Raw genomic sequence first — 23,611 nt, 5'->3', positions numbered from 1 at the left:
TACCTTAAAATGTTTCTTGTGAGTCTAAATGGTTGTGAAAGTGCTTGAATCTGAAAAGAACTCTTAAGTGTTAGTTTTTATTACCATCAATGAGTCTGACTGTGTGGTATGAAATCAAAGACTTAAAATACATAGCCATGCCTGAGAGGGTACAAACACAGATTTTCTAATCAAGTCATAAGTTTTACTGATATATACACATTTTCTTCTCTTTCTGGTTCAGCCTTTTAAGTGAAGATATGTAGCCTTTTGTGCTATGCTAGAATATGGTGTCTCTTTAGAGGAAAACAAAGTTATAATGTAACTTTTTTCTGTTGATTAAGAAATTCCAACCTTGTTGTTCTTTATGCAGTAGTATACACAATTACTTAGGCAGCATTTTAAAAACCACCAGTGCCAGACCCTGTTTCTAGAGATTCTGATTTAATAGGTCTTGTGTGGCACCCTCCACCAGGGCTGAGAACCCCTGCCTTCGACTGTTGCCACTTGTAAGAGATGTGATCAGATTTTTGCAAATCAGAAATTTCATAGACCATTTGATATAAGCACAGTAACTCATAATTGAATTCATAATGAGAGAAAACAAAGCTGCATAGTGATGAGATAATGAAGTGACCTGGTTTAGTGACTCACCCTGACTTCATACATACTTTAGTACCCAGTGACTTGTAGACTACTATTTTGGAAAGAAATCACGATGAAAAACAATTTTTTTTGTAATATAAGGTGTTTTCTTTTTTCCTTTTTGGCTCCAACATGCAACCTAACAAGAAAGACCAGACTTGATCTTCCATTTTAGCTCGTATAATATGGAACTGAGATAATGTAGATAATGATACTAGGCTGTGAATATCAGCATGATTTCCAGGATTTTTGGGGGCAGGGCGGTTAAAAATTTTTTTTTGTTTGTTTGAGACAGAGTCTCTTTTGCTCTGTTCAGCCAGGCTGGGGTGCAGTAGCACAGTCACAGCTTATTGCAGCATCAAACTCCTGGGCTCACGCCATCCTCCCACCTCAGCCTCCTGAGTAGCTGGGACTTACAGGTAAATGCCACCATGTCCAGCTAATTTTTTATTTTTAGAGACGGAGTCTTGTTATGTTGACCAGGCTAATCTTGAACTCCTAGCTCAAGCAGTCTACCTACCTCAGCCTCCCAAAGTGCTGGGATTATAGATGTGAGCCACTGTGCCCGTCTATGTATGTGTGTATATGTATGTATACATACACACAGAGCAGTGGGGTTGCTGGATCATATGGTAGTTCTCTTTTCAGTTTTTTGAGGAATCTGTATACTGTTTTTTTTATGGTGGCTGTAGTAATGTATGTTCCTACCAGCAGTGTATGAGTGTTTCCGTTTCTCTTCATACCTTTGCCAGGATTTGTTTTTTTGCCTTTTTGATAATAACCATTTTAACTGGGTGAGATGTTATCTCGTGGTTTTAATGTGCATTTCCCTGATGATTAGTGATGTTGACCGTTTTCATATACATCTTGGCCATTATGATTTATTTTTCAGTTTAAAACACCATACAAGTAGTTTGGGTTGAGGATTAATTTAAAAGCATTTAAAGATCTTCTTTTCCCTTTCTGCCAGCATTTGTGGCATTTTTATTATGTTTGAGGATAAGCAAATATTTTGTTTGTCCCAAACGGATTTTGTTCTAGGGGTGTATGTGTAGCCTGTGAAGAAAATTTTAGAAGACATATTTGTCTGTGTTATCTGAGGAGGGGATTTTAATATATCGGGAGACTTTCCGACGGAAAAACGGTTTCCCAATCTATAGTATAATCTACCTTCAAGGTTTTAAAGTACTATTTAAAATAATGGTGCCCTAAGTAAGGGAGAAATCAGTTTTCCAAAATCTTTATCATAGCAATTTGGATTTACAATTTTATTTGCTTTAAAATAGAACAGTAAGTTATCGTGTTACTGAGTAAATTCCTTGTTAGTTCCAAACCAAAATACTCACACAGGACTCTTATTTCTGTCTTACTCTGTTAGGTGTAAAGATTTCTCTCTGTGTTACTGGAATCCCTATTGGATGCTGCCCTCTGATGTTTGTGGAATGAACTGCTTTTGGGAAGCGGCTTTTAGGTAGGCACTTAATATTTAATTGGTAGATCAGTGTAGATAAGGTTAGATAGTTGATAATAAAACCTTTGACTGTAATAGGATGTAAAAATGTTTCTTATGATATTATACACATAATTTATTTTCTGATTGGGTTTTCTATTTTTCCCATTTTGTAGTTGTTATCACTATTTTTTAGTACATACTGTGTATAAATGCTTTAAATTTTCTTAGATGTTATTAAGACAAACCACTGTTCTTAAGAGAATTTATAATCTAACTTTTGGTAACAGTTGATAAAGTGATAAACAGAGATAAAAATAGGCTTCTACTGACATTTACAGATAAATATATATATAAAATATATGGCATTTGTCTAAATTAAAGCTTGTGTACTGTAGTGGATGGGAACAACTGGAGAAGGATTATATTAGTTATTAGTAGAGAGATTGAATACTGGGGAATAGGAGAATAAAGATAAGTATTTAATGGAGGAGCAAATGGAGGAGCAGCTCCTGGCTACTTCTTCCTTTAATGTTTATTGACCTTTTAAGTTACTGACTAGTTCAGCTTTATTCGCTTCTCTGGATAATGAAGGTATTGGGTCGCCTGACCTTTTAGGTCCCTTCCTGCTCTAATCTTCAATGAAAGAAACAAGTATTGATAAGAATAGGTTAAGGCAGTGACTCTCAGACTATCTCCCTGATATAGTGGCAGAGGAGAGTGGGGCAAAGGTTTGAAATGCTCTTCCCAAGAGTAAAATTCCTTAGAAGAGTATCTATTTTTACTGCATCTTTATGATTCATTTAAATAGTCTAGGTTGGGTATGGTGGCTCACACCTGTAATAGCATTTTGGGAGGCTGAGGCGGGAGTATTGCTTGAGCCCGGGAGTTCAAGACCAGCCTGGGCAACAAAAGCAAGACGCTGTCTCTACAGTTTTTTTTTTTTTTTTTTTTAAATTACCCAGGCATGGTGGCATGCGCTGGCTCAGGTGGGAGGATTGCTTGAGCCCTGGAGGTTGAGGTTGCAGTGAGCTGTGATCACGCCACTGCTCTTCAGCCCAGAGCAAGAGCCTCTCTCAAAAAAACAAATAAATATTAATTCTACTCATTATATTTGCCACACGCTGTGCTAGGTGGTAAGCACTGGACCCTTGGGTCAGGTTAATTGTGGCTCCATCCTTTTGGAGCTTACATTCTGATGGGAGTTTCACACTAGTAAACCTGAAATTACAATAGAGTGTGACAAGTTGTGGCTTTGATGAGTCATCTTAAAGCATCAGGGAAGACTTCTTGGAGGGAGTGACTAGATGATAATCTGGAAATTAGCTAGTTTCAAGGACAGGAGGTGAAGTGTTTGAGATAGGAAGAACTTCATTTTTAAAAATTTAATTAAAAATTTATTTTTAATTGGCAATAATTGTATGTATTTATGGGGCATAAAGTGATGTTTTGGTGTCTGTATATATTGTGGACTGATTATATCAAGCTCATTAACATATTTATCATCTTACATATTTATCTTGTTTTTGTAATGGGCACATTTAAAACCTATTCTCTTTGCAGTTTTGAAATAAACATAATTATCTGTAGTCACCTTGCTGTGCAGTAGATCTTGAGAACTTATTCCTTCTGACTGGAAGTTTGTATTGTATTCTTTGGTCAACATCTTTCCATCACATACTCTCTCCCAGCCCTTCACCTCCAGTGCCTGGTAACCACCATTCTGCTCTCTGTAAGAACTGCATTTTAAGTATCTATTAATTGTACATATTTGTAAATTCTTGCATTCTCAATACAGTATGCATCCCATGAAGAAGTGGTGGGGAATAGGTTCAAATCAGATAGTTTAGTTATATCCTGTTGCTGTGGAAGAGATTGGGTGATTGAAATTTTAATATGAGCCAAGTAATATTCCAACTTTTAAAAATTAACTTTTAAAGATAATCTAACCTTTAAGATTGGTTATAATTTTGGATAATTGAAGCTTTGTATGTTTTCATTCTTATGAATATTTGCAAATGAATATAGTATTGACAAGAACCACTTTGCCTTGCCACGTAATTCCACTAGCTTGAAGCTGGGTAAACTTGAAAGGTTCAGCATACTCTGATTTATACCACCCAGACCCTTTTGTAAATTACAGCGTGAGTAATAATAATCTTTCCTCCTTACTGACTTCGGGAGTGTCCCAGGGAAATTTACCTAGTTGGAATCCTAGACTCTCTGCTTACCATTCCTTTTGTTTTGGCTCCTCTAACTCATTTTCCTAATGCTCCCAAGTATTCCGTGGAATAAATTATATGTGATGGATACATAATGTTGTAAGCCTTGTGCCTGTAACCTAAATTTGAGACTTCAGAAGTTGTATGCCTTTCCTCTGTTATACTTTCTACCCGTAATATTGCATCCATTATATCATGCTATTACATTAAAAAAAGCAAACATTTTGTGTCATATAATTATGTAAAAATTTCTCAAACTTAGTTTCTTATTTAGAACTAAGGATTCCCTCAGATTTAATCACCCTATTTCAAATATGCATACAAGCCCAAATGCCATACAACTGCCAAATCATTCTTGCCCTCCATCTCAGTATCTACTTTAATACTGGTAAAGCTTCTTTGGAATCCCCCTTTACTACCACTTTTGATGTCACATTCTGCCTGGCACCAGGGGGCCCTTAGTTGGGTACCTTACTTTCCCATCTTGAATTATTTGTATAACTGATCAAATCTTATTTGGGTGATCATTTTCTCCCAATTAATTTATTATACAGTGAACATAATATAAAAAATAAAATGGCCTCAACTCCTATTACAAGTGTTTTCATCATTCATACACATCATATGCTTTTACATAGTTGTGATTCTGGTGTAGACTAATCTTGAATTTTTTTTTTTTATTTTCTCGAGACAGGGTTTCACTGTCTCCCGGGCTGGAGTGCAATGGCATGATCTTGGCTCACTGCAGCCACTGCCTCCTGGGCTCAAGTGATTCTCCTGCCTCAGTCTCCTGAGCTGGGACTACAGGCATCTGCCACTGTGCCCAGCTGTTTTTTGTAGAGAGGGGGTTTCACCATGTTGCTCAGGCTGTTCTCAAACTCCCGAGCTCAGGTGATCTGGCCGCCTCTGCCTCCCAAAATGCTGGAATTACAGGCGTGAGCCACTGCCCCTGGCCTAATCTTGAATTCTGAGCTTAAAATTTTAATACTTTTCAATATAGTATGGTCTTCATATTTCTCATGTCAATGGCAACACACTATTCCATTGCCTCTCAAAGTACTGGGATTATAGACATGAGCCACTGTGCCTGGCTTTATGTCTTTAAAACAAAATCAAAAATCCCTACAACAGTTTGTTTTCAATCCTTTCTTTCCCTTCATCAGCAAGCTTCTTTTGAGTACCTACCTACTGGCTGGAGGGGTGTGGCTAACACGTGTAATCCCAGCACTTTAGGAGGCCAAGGCGTGCAGATCGCCTGAGGTCAGGAGTTCGAGAACCAGCCTGGCCAACATGGTGAAACCCCGTCTCTACTAAAAATACAAACATTAGCCAGGCATGGTGGTGCGCAACTGTAGTCCAAGCTACTTGGGAGACAGAGGCACAAGAATCGCTTGAACCCAGGAGGGAGAGGTTGCAGTGAACCAATATCACACCGCTGCACTCCAGCCTGGGTGACAGAGTGAGACTCTGTTTCAAAAAAAAAAAGAAAAAAAAAAAAAAGAAAAAAAAAGTACCTACTGGTTTTGCTTCTGGGTTTTGTTTGGTTGGTTTGTTTTTTTGAAATGGTCTCACTTTGTCACCCAGGCTGGCGTGCAGTAGCACCACCAGGGCTCACTGCTGCCTGGACCTCCTGGGCTCAAGTGATCCTCCTGCCTGAGTCCTCTAAGTAGCTGAGACTACAGGTGCATGCCACCATACCCGAATAATTTTTTTTTTTTTTTTTTTTTTAGTATTAGTGAAGGCAAGGTCTCGCTGTCTCGTTATGTTGCCCAGGCTGGTTATGAACAACTGAGCTCAAGTGATCCTGCTGCCTTGGCTTCCCAGAGTGCTGGGATTACAGGCATGAGCTACTGTGCTCAGCCTTGGTTTACTTCTTTAAATAAAAAGAACTTCACACCTCAACTATCTGCCACCTGACTCTTATTATCATCACCCCACCTCTGAATTATTGTTCTGGGGCTTAATTTTACTTTTCTTACCCATTTGGCACTGTTTACTACTTCCTTTTTCTGTCAGCTCTGTCAGCCTCTGGCTTTTGAGACCAGACCCGTTACTCAGCTCTTTGATCTCTCTCCTCCTGGACTTCTCTAACGCTGCTTTCTAAATGATCTGCATTTCTTAGGACTCTGCTCTTTTCTCTCCCCATTCCCTGAATAGTCACAGGATAATTTGTTTAACTGATTGCTCCAATTCAGAGTCCTTTTCTGAGAGCCAGACTTGTATTTCCAGTTGCATATTGGTCATTTTTACCTTTCTGATTCAGATGCCTCAAAGACTCATGTTCAAACCTGAACTCATGCTCTAGCTCCTCAGACTTTCCTTCATCTGTGTTTTGTATCATGTTTACGACGGACTTTCTCCACATGTCAGTCTGCATTAACTCTTCTTGTCTCCTTTCACACTGTTGCTCCTGGCTACTTCCTTCCTTCCTTCTCCCTTAACTGTTGTACTCATCATTTCCCAAACAACTGTAGTCTCTCACTGCTCACTTCATCTCCCTTCTCTGTCTCCTCTTCGTTATTGTATTTACCGCATCTGTTGTGATTGTGAATCTTCATCCACTTCTAGACCATTAACTCTGCAGGCTGATACCATATGGTGTTATCATTTAAGTCTCATGCCTAGCAAGGTGTTTGGCAACCAGTGAGAAACAAATGATTAACAGGATCATTTGTCTGGGAAGCTTTCCCCAATACCAGGTTAGACTAGGTCACACTGGGTTAGATGTTTGTGTTGTGAGCCTCTTTAGCAATCTCAGTTTTTTTCTATTAAAACAATTACCATTGTCTTTTCACAACAGGCTACAGATTGTATGAGGTGAAGATTGTGGCTTTCTTGCCTAACCCAGTGCCTATATGAAAGTAGTTCAAAATTTTTTTTTTTTTTTTTTTTCGAGAGAGTCTCGCTCTGTGGCCCAGGCTGGAGTGCAGTGGTGCAATCTCGGCTCACTGCAAGCTCCGCCTCCCGGGTTCACGCCATTCTCCTGCCTCAGCCTCTCCGAGTAGCTGGGACTACAGGCGCCCGCCACCACGCCCGGCTAATTTTTTTGTATTTTTAGTAGAGATGGGGTTTCACCGTGGTCTCGATCTCCTGACCTCGTGATCCGCCTGCCTTGGCCTCCCAAAGTGCTGGGATTACAAGCGTGAGCCACCACGCCCGGCCCAAATATTTTTTAAAAAGAATGAATTATATCACTAAATTGTGTTATAAAAATTATATGGCTATAAGCCTGCACCAGCACTGTGTGAGTGTACTTGGGGTTGTCATAACCTTAGCATTATTGGGAATTATAATCTTATCACTTATTAAAATGATAGCTTTTTGTTGATTATTTGTTGAATGTATTTCCACATTTATTTAGCTTTTGTCTTTTGTTCTGTATATCATCTATTTGATATTGATAGTTATCTATTGAATTTTTAATGTTTATTTTATGAATTCTTAGAATAATATGTTCGGTTTTGCCATTGATTGCAAATAAGTTTCTAATATGTTTTTTATTTTACTTTCATTATACAAACTAAATTTTAGAATTAGCAAAATATCAAATATTTTGTTTTAATGTACTAATTTTTCTGTGACTTGAGTTTTTTAAAAAATCAGTTCTTTAAAATATTGAATCTTCTTTATGGTGGGAGTTGATTTTAGATTTGTGAATTCTGTGCTCATAGGTGAATTTAATCTTAGCTGTATTATTTTGAGTAGTTCATACCAGTTTTAAGAGTTATATTTTTACTGGTTATTTAAAATTATGTTTTAGAAATTAATATTTATATTTCATGTTGGATTTTTAGATTTTATTTTTTAATGCTTTATATAAAAATCCTAGCTTTTTTTTTTTTTTAAGTATTTTGTTTTGAAAGTGTTTTATATGCAACTCATGAAAGTAATTTTGCCTGGTATGATAATTTAGCACAACTCTTTTTTTTTTTTTTCTTTCTTTTAGTCCATTATGTGTTGCTGGGAACTCCTCTTTTAATAGTAAGAGAAAAAGGTGTTGTTTTTCTTTTTAAGCAAAACAAGTTAAGCAAAAAAGCTTTCCATTTTGTTCAACTGCAAGTTTTTAAAGATAGCTTCATGACAGTTCTTTTTTAGTTTGAGTAGATGGTTATTTGAAATTTAATTGTTTAGTTTGACTTTATATACTCCAATGGTAGTTTGTAGTCTATGTATCTTTTTAAATAGGGAATACTAATTTAATAATAGGCTATAAGAACACACTAGAGATTATACTGTGAAATAAAACAAAATAAAAAAAGTTATGACTCCTTTATAGCAGAAATTTACTTAAAATAAGAAGTCAATTCCTAAGACTTAGAAATTTGTTAACAATATTTGCATCTAAATTTGTTATGTAAAGCATTCTTTTTTTATGATAAATCCCTACCTCCCAAATTTTTACTTTGATAAATTTCAAATATGCAAAGGTTACAAGAATAGTACAGTAAGCATACCATACATTTTTCACCTAGATATTTATTATTAACATTTTACCACTTTTCTTTTTCTGCCAAACCATTTGAGGGACAGCAGGCATTATGACACACCCCTAAATACATAGATTCAGCATGTATCCCCTAAGAACAGGGACATACTTTAATACAGCCATAATTGTCACTTTAAGTTATTTAACACTGTTCATAGAATATATATTCCTGTTCCTATTTTCTTGTTTTCCTGTTAATGTCCTTTGTATCTTTTCCTCCCCATTCAGGACCCAGTCAAGGACCATACATTGCATTCAACTCGGGTTGAGTTAGTCTCCTTTATTCTAGAACTGTTCCCCAGCCTTTTTTGGGGTGAAAAGGGGTGCTGTTGTTGGTATCTTTTGTGATTTTTTTGTTTTTGTTTTGCAGAGTGTCCTTTAATTTTGATTTGCCGACTGTCTACTTATTATTAGATTCAGGATTTTTGGCAGGATTACTGCATGGGATATTGTGTTCTTCTTTGGGCATGCTATCAGGAGACATCTGATGCCTTAAGTTTAATATTATTAAGTTTGATCACATGGTTAAGGTGATGTTCTCACATTTCTACACTGTAACAGTGTTTTTATCCCCTTTATAATATATGGGGGAAATGCTTTGTTAGTATGTAGTTTTAGCATCCACTGATGATTTTTGTCCAGATTATCTGTTACAATGGTGATTGCAAAATAGTGAATTTTATAATTATCTCATTTCTTCTGCATTTATTGGTTGGTATTCATCTTTAAAAAAAAAGAAGAGTTCCCTCTCCTTACCCCTTTATTTAATATCATTTTTTGACTGATGCGTTCACTTTTTATTTACTTTTTGAAAGAGTCTCGCTCGGTTGCCCAGACTGTAGTGCAGTGGCATGATCCCAGCTCACTGCAACCTCTGCCTCCTGGGTTCATGAAATTCTCCTGCCTCAGCCTCTCGAGTAGCTGGGACTACAGGTGTGTACCACTATGCCCGGCTAATTATTGTATTTTTAGTACAGACAGGGTTTCTCCATGTTGGCCAGCCTGGTCAATCTTGACCTCAAATGATTCACCCACCTCGGCCTCCCAAAGTGCTGGGATTACAGGTGTGAGCCACAGTGCCCGGCCGGGGTTCACTTTGTAAATTTAATACGCTATCATTCATTACTGTCATACTTTTCATACTCAGGTTATGCCAGCTTTAACCATGGGAACCCTCAGATACTATCTTTGAATCATCTGAAGAATTTCTTCTAATCGTATATCTGTAGAAAAATAAGTTTGACTTTAAAATCTCCTTTTCTATTACATTTCTTTAAATCCACATGGACTTTTCTCTTGTTCATATTGTGATCAAAAGAAAGATTTTTGTAGACCCTGGCAAGATTCCGCCATTCAGTTGGGGCCAACATTATTTGAATGACTGCTTCCCTGTAACTGCTTAGAAGGTTTTAGTTATCACTTCCTATCATATAGAAGCTTACTTTAGATTTTTTTCCAGTTGCAATTGATTTTCCTGTCTTTTGGGTCTAGGGGTAGGGTGGTTGTCAGAGACATCTTTTAACTGTGTTTTTTGTGGTCAGTTTAGGAGTTGAGCCTGTACTGTATATAATACTTTCACTAAAAATGATCCCAAACAGAAAAGGAAATGTGATGTAGTTGACAGTACTCCTGTAGAAATTGGTGAAAGGAGTGCTGACAGTGTGACCAAAACAATCCTTGCTGAAATACCTGGGAGGAGTTCCTGAGACTGATTTTTAGAGGGATTTTTTTCTTTTTTTTCATTGAGAAACATTTGGGTATATTATTATTTAAGACATCGCCCAGCACCCAGGCTGGAGTGCAGTGTGACATGATCACAGCTCACTGCAACCTCGAACTCCTGGACTTGAGCAACCCTCCTACCTCAGCCTTGAAGTAGCTAGGAGTACAGGCATGCACCACCACACCCAGCTAGTTTTTTTTTTGTGTGTGCATACTGGGTCTCGCTATGTTACCCAGGCTGGTCTCAAACTCTGGGCCTCAAGCGGTCCTCTCGACTTGGCCTCCCAAAGTACTGGAATTACAGGTGTTAGCCACCATGCCCGGCCTTGAGGCTAGTGTTTCTTAAGGTTTAATATACTTCTTGTCTGTGTATGTAGCTGATACTGTACAAAACAGCATATGACTATTATGGCTTACTTTTAAAATCTTCTCTTGGCCTTTGACTTTGGGGCAAGATCTAGCTATGGGCCAGTAAAGCAATCTGAGCCCATTATTGATTCTTAAATCATGATGCTGTAATGAAAAGTAGGATCTGGAGGCAGTCACTGGAAAGATGAGGTAATTTAGAATTCTCTAAAAATTGTCATGTCTTGATTGCCTAGTTTTTGACTTATTGTGGCTTCCACTGTTCTTGAGATGAACTGGATTCATGTCCCCTCTTTATAGACGTAGAAAGCGTAGAAAGTCTCCCTTCCATCATTAGTTTCAGTGTTATGAACTGATGGGCTCAGCACAAAAGAGGGCAAAGGATAGAGTGTACAAACAAGGGAAGAGACATTGTTTCTTTCTAATTACAGTCAACAGAAAATAATAGAGAGCTTTAAAAAGACCCAAACTGGCCAGGTGCGCTTTCTCATGCCTGTAATCCCAGCACTTTGGGAGGCTGAGGTGGGAGGATCCCTTGAGGCCAGGAGTTTGAGACTAGCCTGGGCAACATAGTGAGACCCCCATCTCTACAAAAAATAAAAAAAAATTAGTTGGACATGGTGGTTGCACATCTGTGGTTCCAGCTACTTGGGAGGCTGAGATAGGAAGATGGCTTGAGCCTGGGAGGTTGAGGCTGCAGTGAGCTATGAATGCACCACTGTACTCCATCGTGGGTGATAGAGTGAGACCCTGTCTCTAAAAAGAAGGAAAAAAAAGTAAAAAGACTGAAGCTAATGCTAACACCAGACATGTGAAAGAAGTGGCACAGCAGAAGCAAGAGGCGTTAAAGGTTACTTAAGCCTGTTGGTATCCACTGCTGCACTGTGTTAGAAGTAGATTCTAAAGACATACTAGTGTTTGACTAGCATGTTTTAGACCATCTTAGAAGTGTTTACATCTTCCTAGGTATTTGGTAAATGGGACTGAATGTGTATTATTAATGTGAAGGAAATTTTTTCTTGTAGTCAGCATGGTTTAAGATTGGATGTAATACTGAAATATTTATGAATGAAATTATGACTGGGTTTGCTTTACAGTGAACTGTTGGTTGGTGAGAGGTGGTATGGGGAGAGGTTTCAGATGAAGTAAGAATGTTTTTAAGGGTTTTTTTTAGTAACAATGTTTTTAAAAAATTGAAGGAAAGACCTTCAAATCCATCTTTCTCAATGGGTTCCTTGAGAGAATTAAGCTCTAATTTCCTAAGGCATCTTATGTGAGTAATGAATTAATTTATTTACTGGCAACCACAGTGGTGCTAGTTATGTATTCTTGGGAGAATTGAGAAAGAGTCATTTTTTGTGTGTTCTGTAGTTTGAAAGGAGGAAAATTGGTGAGAAGAGCTGGTTGAGAGTGTGGAAATACATGATTGATTCAACATTTTAAAAATGTTTTGTAATTTGATGTTTGCCCTTTACTTATTTTTTAAATAAATATATTATTTTTTTTGAGACAGGATCTTGCTCTGTCTGGAGTAAAATGGCACAATTACAGCTCACTGCAGCTTCTATCTTCTGGGCTCAAAATATCCTCCCATGTCAGCCTCCTGAGTAGCTGGGGCTACAGGTGCCCGCCACCACTCTTGGCTAATTTTTGTATTTTTTGTAGGGATGGAATCTTGGTTTGTTGCCTAGGCTGGTCTTGAACTCCTGGGCTGAAGTGACCCTGTTGCCTTGGTCTCTCAAAGCTCTGGGATTACAGACTTGGCCTAGTTTGTTTTATAAATAAAAATTTTGAACTTTAGTTTTTCTTTCTTTCTTTTTTTTTCCTTCCCTCCCTCCCTTTCCGTTTGCCTTTCCCTTTCCCTTTCTTCTCTTTCTGTCCTTTCTTTCTTCTCTGTCTTTGACAGGGTCTGGCTCTGTTGCCCAGGCTGGAGTATAGTGATGCAGTCATAGTTTACTGCAGCATTGAACTCTTGGTTTGAAGTGATCCTCCTGCCTTAGCTTCCCATGTAGCTGGGACTGCAGGCATGAGTCACCACATCTGGCCTTGAGCTTCACTTTTTGAACATGATGAAAGTACCATGTTGTAAACATATACTAAAACTGTTGAAAAATGTGGTTTTCTTTCCTATTAGGTATAGCCTGAAAATACAGCCTGTTGAGAAAATGCATCTAGCTGTAGTTGCCTGTGGTGAAAGACTGGAAGAAACTATGACCATGTTGAAGTCAGCAATCATTTTCAGCATCAAACCTCTTCAATTCCATATTTTTGCTGAAGATCAGCTACATCACAGCTTTAAAGGCAGAGTAAGTATTTGAGATGTAGTCAAGGTTGTAGAGTTGAATATTTAATAATATACTTTAATAGAATGTTGTTGTAATAGTCTGTTCACATTGCTAGAAATAACTACCTGAGACTTGGTAATTTATAAAGAAAAGTTTAATTGACTCACAGTTCAGCATCACTGGAGAGGCCTCAGGAAACTTAGAATCATGGTGGAAGGCAAAGGGGGAAGTAAGGCATGTCTTATATGGCAGCAGAAGAGAGAGAAAGAGAAAGAACACCACACTTTTAAACCATCAGATCTCATGAGAACTGATGGTTATCACGAGAACAGCAAGGAGGAAATGGCCCCCATGATCGAGTCATCTCCCACTAGGTCCCTCCCTCGACACGTGGGAATTACAGTTTGAGATGAGATTTGAGTGGCAACACACAGCCAAACCATATCAGTTGTTTTATTTCTTCATTACACAAAAATATTTATTCTGTAACACTGCCCTTCTAAGTGGAGAGTGCTCCTTGAACCACTTCCATCTGAGTCCAGATCTAAGGTGAAAGAGGAAGGTTCATTTTTGAACAGCAGTGGGCTACTTAAAAGTAAGTTCTTTGTCAAACATGGAGGTTTTATTTTAGTGACTCTGGTTCCCGGATGTTTAGTCATAGCACTAAGAAGTCCTATAATTTATTTTGTCCATATCCTTTCCTTGGGAGTGCCTTAATCAGAGCTTATATAAAGGTTTTAATCCTGTTTTGAGAGGAGAGAATTCTTGATTAATAATATAGCGGGAAGTGGCTTCTGGTTCTTGTAAGAAAGTTACTTATTTTGGTTTTGTATTAGTTAAAATCAATTTGGCAGCAGTGGCAGAAAACCCAAAATAACAGTGGCTTAAACAGGATTGAAGTTTATTTCTCTCTCCCATAAAAGTAGGTAGTCTGGATTATATGGCAATTCTTTATCTTCAGATACTCTGGCTTTGTCTGACTGTGGCTGCGCCATCTTCAACATGAGGCTTCTGCTTCACGGTCCGTGATGACTACTCAGACTCCAACCATTGCACCCATATTCTGTTCAGAGAGGGAGTGAAGAAGGGCAGTATCCTTAAGGGTACTTTCTAGAAGTCATTGTGACATTTCTGCCAGTATCCCATTGGTCTGAATTTAGTCATATGACCATGCCTAGCTGTTACAGCGGAATATATACTGTTTAATCAGGCCAGCCTTGTAACTTCCTTAACAACAGCAACAACAAAATATTATTGTACAATAAGAGAACACATACAGGCAGAAGAACATATAAGAAAAAGAAAATTCACCTGAAATCTCACTACGTTTTGTTTTGAGATGGTGGTAAAGGTGATGCTAATGATCATTCGTATTTTCCCTCTCCCTCTCTATCATTTGTTTACATCTATCCACTTAATTAAGCTTTTAAATTCATTTGGATTTTTATGCTTGGTCTAACTATGTAAAAAATATATTTGATGTTTTTTCAGGTTAAATCAGTTCATTTTGCATATCAAGTGCAAAAATACTAATTATGAGCTCAGATCTTTTAGTTTTCTGCCAAAAACGTTTATACTTTTTGGCAGAAAACTAAAAGGTATAAAAGTTTTCTTACTGTTTAAGTGGTATATGAAAGTATACCTTCTTACTTACTGTTTAAAAATATTTTTAGTGTCTATATTTTTGTTAGATAATTTTGTGATCTTGATCTCTTTATGTGGATTGTTTTTTAAAATATTGAGGAATTAATCTTGTCCTAGGGGTTAAGAGAATAGTAATAGACTGCTGCCAGTTTGGGAAATCTTTGAAAATATAATAGAAAAGTAAAACATTTATTGCATTATCTTAGGTGCAGCCTCTGTGTTGTGTTTACACCTGGCCGAATTATTGTTTGTGTAACATATACTATATTTTTGAACTTAGTTTTCCTTTGACTATAATAATCACTGAGAATGTTTGGTTTTGCTTTTGATGAAAGAATATCAAATATTTTATGGAACATGCTTTTAGTACATGAAAGAACACTATTATATGTTAAATGAAAGTGACTAAGATTTTATTTTGAAGTTGGTATTGAAAAGATCTTTAAGTGATTAATAAGTGGAGCAGGGAAATAAGAGTGCTAGTATTTTAAAATAGTTAGTAGATAGCTGGGTGTGGTGGCGTGCACCTGTAGTCCTAGCTACTTGGGAGGCCTGAGGTGGGAGGATCCCCCAAGCCTGGGAAGTCAAGGCTGCAGTGAACCATAGTCATGTTACTGCACTTCAGCCCGGTCTGGGTGACAGAGTGAGACCCTCTCTCAAAAAAATAATAAAATAAAATAAGCAGAGACACCAAAGCAGAGTGTTGGAAGTAAAGGCATTCCCTTAAACTGTGTTGGAAGATATTAATGTTTTAAAAATGACTTAAACACTATCATAATTCAAAAGAGATCATGTTCAGCCTGTACATAAACTACTTAGTTTTCCCCCCCATAGATTTTTTCTTAATGCTCCTTAGGAAATTTGAATCAGTAATTCTGTTGAAGTAAGAATGAGAGATAATACTTAAACTGAATTTGAAACAATTCAGTATCTTGAAATGCATTTAGGGTACTAAGTGTAAACATGTTCATCATAGATTTTCAGATACATTTTGCTTTTTGTAATAATTTTTTAAAAATTGGCATTGGCTATGTATTTATCAGAATATTTTATTATCAGAAATATTTAGGCATATTAAAGCTATGCATTGATGGACAAATATTTTTTAACTAGTTTCATATTTGGTCTGACTTTGAATGTAAGCGTCTTTCATATCATATATACAGTGGTAAAAAAAATTAGTGCTTAATTTTTCTGATTTTTGCTTGTTGATGGATTAAGAGAATTTACACATTAGGTAAAGTTGAGGAAGACAAACTTGCAAGGGTCTTTCACCTTTCCGATTTTGGGAGTTGAACCCTGATAACTTTCATTATGCTTCAGATCTTAATGGTGAAGTCTTTCTGGGATCTTATTTTGATTTTTAGATTTTAAATGAAAAGAAATACAGTGGTGGAACAGAAGAATCTTTCCCTTAATTTTACAGCATAAAATGTATATCATCATAATTTTTAGCTCTTTTTATAATCCGTTGTTTTATGATTTTACAGAGAAAATTCAGAGTGAAACTAAACTGTTTTTTTTTTTTTTTTTAATTGTTTTAGCTTGACGACTGGTCATTTCTACAAACATTTAATTATACGTTATACCCCATAACCTTTCCAAGTGAGAATGCAGCAGAGTGGAAAAAACTCTTCAAACCATGTGCTTCGCAGAGATTGTTCTTACCGGTAAGTTTTTTCCCCTAGTGTCTTTTTTTTTTTTAATTTGAACCTTACTTTTACACATATGAGTCTCTGAAGAGTTACATATAATTCCAGTTAAATAAATTAATAAACAGAAATCAATGTGTGTACTATTTTCCTTTTGAACATGAAAAAATATTCCTGTGGAACAAGTAAAATAAAAACCCCTGTTAAGAATGAAAAATTTTTAGTAATTTCTGTTGAGATACCAGTTTAATATATTCAGTTGCCGTGAACTCTTTTATCTGTAAGAAGGAATAGAGGTTGCCAGGTCTTAATGGAGCCAAGTCTGTTGCCAGCAGAAATGAGGTGGCATTATCACCTTCAACTTGTAGGCAGCATTTAGAGTTTGAGAAATGAGGTAGAGTGCATCATTAAATAGCAGTTTGTGTCTTATACCGATCCAATTTATCTATTGTAACTGATACTTAAACAGAAACAAATTTAAGGCATATCAACTCAAAGGGAAAATAGGAACTATTTATTCAGTGGGGCTGTTCTTTGGTAATGTTCTATGGTGATAAACCTTGATTTTTTTTTTTCTTTTCTATATACAAATGTTCTGAAGCAAGGTTACCTCTTTCATTTTGACTTGATTTTACCCAGTTTTAAAATTCACAGTAGTTGTTTAGACCAGTATGATATTTAAATACTTACAGTTTTGCAGCTTAAACACATGGAGAATACTTATGGTAGAAATACTGAATTTAAGAAGCACACAAGTTTCCGGAAAGTATATAAATTAAAGGGAAGAACCTTCAGTTACTTCTTATTGCTAAGTGGATTAAGGCAATCCCTAGCTTATTAAGAATATGGTGTATTGAATTCAGGATATCTGTAAGATTAAGTTATAATATTGATAAAAAAAGTCTGTCTAACCAGTATCTTTGTTGCTTCGCTTTAAAAAGTTGTATCCTGTGATCTTTCTCTTCTCTTCCATTGTAAAAAGCACACAAATAAGGGATTAAGATTGGTTAAAAAAAAAAAAAAAGTTTTAGGTACTTCATGTAGGTTTTATAAGTTTTTGAAATAAGTTTTATATTGGATGATTGCAGTGTCAGTCATTTAATTAATGTGTGAGTGCCTAGTTTTTGTCAGTCATCTATATTGAAATGCTGGGTATATAGGAATGAATAGAACACTCAGGTTTCCTGTTTTCATAGAGCTTGTTGTCTGATGTGGGAGACAGACATTAAATAATCACACAAATATATTGAAAAAACAATAAGAGATGAAAGAAAGACCTGAGGTTTTGGCCATTTCTCTGCCATTTTGTTATGGCACTTTATTAACACTTGGCACCATGGCACTTTGTTAACACTTTATTAACAAGTTTAATTGTTGATGTTGTTACATGAAATTTGCCAGATCATTTAATGATGTAATCTAGTTAAATCCCTACATGGAATTTTAAGTACAAGAACTACTTGAAACCTGTCAAATTGACCTCTTACTTTATTGTTAATTCTAATCTTTTTAACCAGATTTAAGTAAATTGGTGCTTTATTTTTTTATAGTGATAAATTTTTCTGCTGAGTTTCTCTTCCTTTAAAATAGATGCATGAAAAGAACTAATGTAAACTGTGCCAATGCCTTTTTCACCTGAAAGGAATCAGAACTATATGTAGGTGATTATTATTTAACCATATGTCTGATTTCCAGCTGGTAGTGGCTCCCAGCATTGAACTTGAAGCTTTATGCAGCTTCTTCCTACTCTGCTAAGAGTATAGTAATCTGTAAACAGATGTGACACAGATGTAGAATGTTGCTATTAAAAACAATTCTAACTCCACTACCCCTCAAAAAAGTGAGATAGACATACAGACTCCACACTCCCCCGACACACCTTTTTTTTTTTTTTTTTGGAGACAGAGTCTTGCTCTATTGCCTAGCCTGGAGTGCACTGGCGCAGTCTCGGCTCATTGCAACCTCTCCCTCTCAGGCTAAAGCAGTTCTGCCTCAGCCTCCCGAGTAGCTGGGGATTACAGGCACGCACCACCGTGCCTGGCTAATTTTCGTATCTTTAGTAGAGACAGGGTTTTGCCATATTGGCCAGGCTGGTCTCGAAGTCCTGACCTCAGGCGATCTGCCCGCCTCAGCCTCCCAAAGTGCTAGGATTACAGGCGTGAGCTACCATGCCTGACCACAGATTGCCTTCTAGTTGAGGTCTTTGACCAAGTGAACCATCCCTACTCAGGCCCTGCAGTCAACCATCAGATTTTTTTCCCCAGCCTGATATTAAATCAGCTGATAGTGAGATAAGGGGGGAATGAGGTGATTTCAGCCTAGTAGCTGCTCATTAAGGTGATGGCTTTAGTTGCAGGAGGAAGTAGCAGCTTTGAAAAGTAGCAGAACTAGGATCAAGCTCCTATTATATTCTTAACTAAAAAGGTTTAGATTCACCTATTTATCGAATCTTACTAATAGACCAGGATAGGCAGTAAATTTAAATTTGTAGGAGTCAGAACCTAAAGTTCATGGGTAAGGCAGAAATGAAAAATTATGCTTGGTTGGGCGCAGTGGCTCTTGCCTGTAATCCCAGCACTTGGGGAGGCCGAGGTGGGTGAATCATTTGAGGTCAGGAGTTTAAGACCAGCTTGGCCAACATGGTGAAACCCCGTCTCTACTAAAAATATGAAAAATTAGCCGGGTGTGGTGATGCATGCCTGTAATCCCAGTTACTCAGGAGGCTGAGGCAGGAGAATGGCTAGAACCCAGGAGGTAGAGGTTGCAGTGAGTTGAGATCACGCTACTGCACTCCAGCCTGGGTGACAGAGTGAGACTCTGTCTCAAAATAAAAACAAAAATGAAAAATAATAATAATTATCCTTAAAATTCCCCAGGGAAGGCACATGTTGGAGATTTATCTCTTAGAAAGCGCAACATAGCCAGTCTTTCTTCTAAGTCAAGCCTTTACCCTTGCTAGGTGCACATTTGCTTTGATTCATTGGGAGACAGCCTAGAAATAAGAGTATGGACTCTGAATCTGGATTGCCTGGGTTCCAATTTGGCTCTGCCACTTACTAGTTGAAACTGAAATGATGTAAAGATGCCAGTGTTACGGGCCAAGGGGAATAAGTTCAGAAGATCTTTATTTGTATTGGTGTATTTCTGTATTTATCTCAGGAAATTAGGATTCAAGATATAAATTTACCTAAGTTAATGTTATTGTCCATTATGAAAAACATTTCCTCCCTGATCTTTGAAGATTTCATATTATTCTCTCAATTTTTATAATTGAGTATTTTGTTTTGGTTTGTTTTCATATCTTCTCTGAAAGTTAATATGAAGGTTAGCATAGTATCTTTATATATATGCTATTGTTAAAAATGACAGATTTAGGAAAGATTGCCTTAAAATAAAATAATATAAATTAGCTAATCTCAGGTGTATCTTACAGAATTAGAGGTGCTTTTATGTTTCTTTTAAAAATAGAATTATAGTTAATCATTCAAATATCTCTCCTTGTAGTTAATCCTGAAAGAAGTTGACTCACTATTATATGTCGACACCGATATCCTTTTTTTACGACCAATTGATGATATTTGGTCTTTACTAAAGAAATTTAATTCCACACAAATTGCTGCAATGGCACCAGAACATGAGGAACCTCGAATAGGATGGTATAATCGCTTTGCTAGGCATCCATATTATGGAAAAACTGGAGTAAACTCTGGAGTTATGTTGATGAACATGACTCGAATGAGAAGGAAGTATTTCAAGGTAAGTCACTAATACAGGTAGTTGTTAACATTTCCCTAAAAACCTTCTAAATGTTTGCTTTTCAATTTAGTTTTCTTAAAAACTAAATTTTCTTAAAAACTAAATTGAACTGTAAAGAATTTTTCTATTTAGAATAATCTAGAACATTAGAAGAATCTACATATCTAGATTTATCTAGAAGTGTGTTTATATTATTCTGTTTAACAGAGCATTACAATAGGTCAAACCAGATGACATGACAATGAAGTAAAATAACAATGCCCTAAGTAGTGAACATCTTCTCCCTAGATTGCCATTCCAGGAAGCAGATGTTATTTTGTAGTTGTACATTCATAGAATACGTAGAATCTAAATTATGATATACCTTAGGGACAACATGGCGTTGCAGTTAAGAGCATAGACTCTGCAGCCTGTTTGTTCTCACCTGTAAAATGGAAATGATAGCACTAACAATGTCTTGGGACTTTTGTGAGGAGTAAATGAGTTAGAACAGTGGCTGACACATAGTAAATGTTAGCTATTATGGTGTTATTGGAAGTTAACTTTAAAAATTCCTGCGTGTTTCCAGTCTTTCAAATTGTGGGGTCAGTAGAAAAGTCAGACTATTTAAATTATCTCAGTGTGCATTTAGACTACGTCAGTATGTACTACCATTTACCAGTTTCATGTAGATTAGCTGTATATCTAAGTTGCAAGTCACTGTAGTTTGCTTGCTCTGGAATCAGACAGGCTTTCTGTGTAGCTTTGCCTCCTGTGCAGTACTTAACTACTAGCCATTTAGTTAACTTTCAAGTATAAATTATCTCAGCTGAATAAGATAATAAACAGACTTAACTAAGTTAATTTAAAAGCGATCTGTTGAAAATTCTTAGTAGAGCCTGACATGAAGTAAGCAGTAAAATGTTAGCTAAAAACAGTGACTTCTGAGCAAACACTATACCCTCTAGGGGTATAGACTTACTATTTATTCCTTTGTATCTCATTAGGACTAAATTAAACATTAAGGGATATCATGTCTTTTATGATATGAGTATATGTGTACATTTATATGTATGTGTTTTTGTCGTGTATTTTTCATATGGCATCTGGTGGAACAGAATTTATTCTTTCTACATGTCTGATTTAAGTCTTTGCCTCATTTGGAACTGTTTGCTCTTACCTTTGGTATAGGCATCAGTACTGCTGTAGTCATTACCATATGCCAACACTTCAGTCTTAAGAGTCTGACAGCTATTACCTGTCACTCTTCTATTCTGTTGATCTTAAACTTAGTTTAAGATGTAAACTTAGTGTTTTTTTTTAGCCTTCCCTTTTCTGAATCTTTTTAAAATTCTGATTTAAATTTAGTTTTGTCTCCCACAACTGATTGCATTAATAAGCCCAGTGTTAGGTAACCTCTGCTCTTGTTTAACAGAGAACATCTCTCTTTGGTTACCAAGTTTGTTATTCTATCTTGAATTTTTAAATTTCATGTACTGTAAAGTTTTACTAAATATAATAAAAATAGGATAGTAACATGATTGTTATTTTCTGATTGTTAGACTATGCACAGTGATCTTATACCAGAAGATGGTGCTGTAAGATTATCTGCAAAAAAATAATGTGACTTCTCAATAACTGCATTTGAAATTTGTGAAATTAATAGTTTAGTGTTGCAAAGAACTATAGAGATAATATAACACCATTTGATTACAACTTAAAAATAGCTATATAGTTCAAATCCATTGTTTTTAAAATTATTTTGTTCTTATTTTACTTTTTTGTAGAGAACAGTCTCTGCAGAAAAAGAGTTGCCCAGGTTGGTCTTGAACTCCTGGCCTCAAGTGATCCTCCCACCTCAAACCCCCAAAGTGCTGGGTTTATAGGTGTGAGCCACTGCACTTGGCCAGATTTACTGTTTTTAACTTACCTATTACTTATTTAAATATCATTCATAAATGCTTTAATAGTTTCTCCCTTTCCCTTGTTCTTTTTTTTTTCTGTGACATGTTCTAAGCTACCTAGAGATGTAGTTATGGGAGTTGGAATAATTTCTAAACTTTCAAACCTTTTTTTCTTCTGCACGTTAATGACTATGAAAAAAACACAAGATGATTGGTTGTACATTAATTTGGCAGGTATAATTTACTTCACACCTACTCTTCCTGTGTTACAAACAACCCTATTCTTGCTCCTTGGGAACATACTCAGATTTGCTTTGTTTTCAAATATTTTATTATACTTAGGATTGTCGAGATGGTCCTACAAAATTTATTGATTGTTAATTCCTTTTCTCATATATTTTTATTTTTCTTGATCTCTATATCTATAGCAAACATTGTCTTGGTTTTTCCTACCAGTTTTACAGTTTCTAGCCTAGATCTTAAATTTTAGAAATTTAGCAATATAACTGAGTTGCTTATAATTACTTTCCAAACTGTTTTATACAGATCCACGACTGTTGCTTCATGGTTCTTAACCCATGTACAGCCACAATAAAAATTTAGGACAAAGGTCATAGTTTATTTGCCTTGCTGTCACCTGGTTCTTAACACTCATGGCTGTTCATTTCGAACCTGATGTATTATGGTTATGTATATTAAAAAGTTAAAATAGGGCCAAATGTGGTGGCTCACACCTGTAATTCCAAGACTTTGGGAGGCCGAGGTGGGTGGATCACTTGAGGCCAGGAGTGTGAGGCCAGTCTGACCAACACAGTGAAACCCCATCTCTACTAAAAATAGACAAAATTAGCTGTGCATTGTGGTGCATGCCTGTATTCCCAGCAACTTGGGAGGCTGAGACAGAATCGCCTGAACCAGGGAGGCAGAGGTTGCAGTGAGCTGATATTGCACCACTGCACTCCAGTGCCTGAGCTGCAGAGTGACAATGTGAGACTCTGTCTCAAAAGAAAAAAAAAAATTAAAAAATTTAAATTCAAATAATTTAATAATTAACTATTTAATTAAATAATTATTTAATTAAATAATTATTCTAGTTAATAAATATTCAATTTAATATTTAAATATTTAATTTAATTATTAGTTATCATTTAGTTAAATAATTTAATTAAATATTTAATTTAAAATTAAATAAATTTAATATAAAATTAAATAAATATTTAATATAATTAGCATTAATATAATATATTAATGAATATATTAATATATTCATTAATATATCAATATAAGGTTAATAATAGTAATATAATATTAGTTTAATATTAATTTAATATAATTAATATAAATATGAATATTTAATTTTAAATTTATTTAATTTTAAATTAAAAATTTTTTTTTAAAAATCATAATTTTTAATCTCATAATTGTATATTTGTTAGATAATGAATAACATTGGTTAAACGATTACATTCTATTTTGCAGTATCATATTTGCAGTGTTGAATCCCTAGTAGGGTATTTATTT

The 23,611-nt window shown here is 36.0% G+C and overlaps 1 protein-coding gene across 2 annotated transcripts in view; it reads left to right on the top strand.

Moving 5' to 3' along the window:
* GXYLT1 (glucoside xylosyltransferase 1) overlaps positions 1 to 23,611 on the top strand; it is a 58,835-nt gene that overhangs the window by 13,376 nt on the left and 21,848 nt on the right. The window contains exons 2-5 of one of the 2 annotated variants that reach the window (XM_032173719.2): positions 2,003 to 2,095; positions 13,005 to 13,176; positions 16,344 to 16,469; positions 19,956 to 20,207. In XM_032173719.2, coding sequence (XP_032029610.1) covers positions 2,003 to 2,095; positions 13,005 to 13,176; positions 16,344 to 16,469; positions 19,956 to 20,207 — 643 coding nt within the window. The remainder of the gene's footprint in view (positions 1 to 2,002; positions 2,096 to 13,004; positions 13,177 to 16,343; positions 16,470 to 19,955; positions 20,208 to 23,611) is intronic. The other variant, XM_032173720.2, reaches the window with a different exon arrangement.

Source organism: Hylobates moloch, unplaced genomic scaffold (assembly GCF_009828535.3).
Source record: "Hylobates moloch isolate HMO894 unplaced genomic scaffold, HMol_V3 SCAFFOLD_13, whole genome shotgun sequence".
NCBI lineage: Eukaryota > Metazoa > Chordata > Mammalia > Primates > Hylobatidae > Hylobates > Hylobates moloch.
This window is presented reverse-complemented; position numbering and strand designations above follow the sequence as displayed.